General features: G+C 33.3%; 1 protein-coding gene across 1 annotated transcript; it reads right to left on the bottom strand.

The window, feature by feature from the left end:
• Positions 1-572: 572 nt before the first annotated feature.
• On the bottom strand, positions 573-1,490 carry LOC132108499 (putative gustatory receptor clone PTE03). The gene has a single exon (XM_059515198.1). The coding sequence runs from the start codon at positions 1,488-1,490 to the stop codon at positions 573-575; it is 918 nt and encodes a 305-aa protein (XP_059371181.1).
• Between the last annotated feature and the right edge of the window lie 407 nt (positions 1,491-1,897).

The raw sequence follows: 1,897 nt of genomic DNA, 5'->3' as shown, positions 1-1,897 counted from the left end.
CATAATTGATGATTGCTATCACCAGTAAGCTGTACAGCAACCAATACCTGATAATATTTTCTCTGGTTTTCTGAGTTATAACAAACATGTTTTAAAAACACATGGTTATAACAGCCGGAGAAAACACAAAGACAGAAGTCAAGGGTCAAGAGTACAACTAAAGCAAACACTGATCTCTAACATGGTTACTTCAAATGAAACAATAAATCAACATCTAAACCTTAGTTCATTCTCAATAAGATCTTCTGTAGACGTCTGACAGAAATAAAGTCAGTCTGGTTATTAATAAGTGGAGCTGGTGATGCTGTTTGTGGGGTTGTTTAATTAGATCTTGAGAGATTTCATGTATTTTATTTCAGTTGATTTCATCTAAGGCTGTGTCTGAAGTCAGTTGTAGTAGTTCTTGTGTTTCTTTTTTTCAGTGATTCTGTTTGTTAACAGCAGTTGTTCATCACTAATGCTCAATCAGCACTTAGTTAATCAATTAATTACTTAATTGCCCATTTTTAAAACTTACATGGTTTAAATCAAGGGAATCTGTTTCCTCAAACGGTTTGAGTTAAGGTTTACAGCTATTTGCAAGCTTTTATAATCCATATAATTTTTTTGCGGATTTTAGGAAAATTCAAACCATAAACCAGAGGGTCCAGGATGGGTGGTACAATGAGAAACTCTAATGAAAGAATGACTGACAGTCCTATAGGGAGTTCCAAAGTTGCAATCCGACTCAAAGTGACCTCGCAAAAAATAGCTACTGAGAAATTTAAGAGGATCACAATGTGTGGAATACAAGTTTTATATGCTTTTCTCCTGAAATCTAGTGAGCTTTTTCTACAAATGATAAGAATTTTAACATAAGAGTATAATATAAAACTTAAAGGCATGATAACAGTTGTGGTCAGTATGAAAAAGCCAAAAACATTATTAACAATAGTGTTTGCACAAGAAAGCTTGACAATTTCAAAGTTGTGACAATACACCTTCCACAGTTTGTTACCACACATTGTGAGTCTGGCATTTAATATTCCAGCAATACCAACACAAAGCATAGGATAAATACAGCTTATAGATATCAAAACGGATAAAATCCTGGGAGTCATTATGTTGTTGTATTGTAATGGTTTACTGATTGCTACATACCTGTCAAATGCCATTAACATTAATATTATGCTTTCATTTGATGCATATGAAAAAATGACAAAAGCCTGTAAAATACATGCTGCACGGGAGACTAAGTGTGTATGAGACATCAAGTCTGTCAGTAACCTTGGGAAAAAAGCAGCTGTTCCAAACACAGAGTTGACGGATAAACATGAAATCAGAATGTACATGGGCTGGTGCAATGTCCTTTCCAGAAAAATTGCAAGAATAATAAGGGCATTAAAACATACAATAGCACAATATAGAATAAACCCCAAACCAAAGAAAGCATATCTTATGCACCCAATATTTTCAAACAACATCATGTAAAAATATGTTCCATTTTCCATTTTCCATTAATCAAAAAATGGATTTATGGACCTGAGGATGAGAAGAGAAAAAGTTAATGTGATCTTTATGTATCTTACAAATAAATAGTTTTCATGGTTATCAGCTTTAGATAACCACAATGTTTTAAATAATACATAATGTGAATATAAAGAACTTTATGAATTATTCAGTCAGTTAAACAATATACATGTGAATGCATTACCAGAAATACCTTCTGTGATATGATCAGAAATTACCATCACTTCATCTTCAAATAATATGTGAATGTGCAGAGAATTAGCTCTACTTGTGCTGTAGTTTAGAAGAACTAAGAGTCGCCAGTACATGCTGTTTATATAGTATAAAACATGTCTCTGGAGACCTCCCTGCTGTGCTTGATTTGCATAAATAGGACAGACTCGTACAA

The sequence above is a fragment of the Carassius carassius genome, chromosome 28 (assembly GCF_963082965.1).
Source record: "Carassius carassius chromosome 28, fCarCar2.1, whole genome shotgun sequence".
Classification (NCBI taxonomy): Eukaryota; Metazoa; Chordata; class Actinopteri; order Cypriniformes; family Cyprinidae; genus Carassius; species Carassius carassius.
Note: the sequence above shows the minus strand (reverse complement) of the source record. Positions and strands in the feature narration are given on the sequence as shown.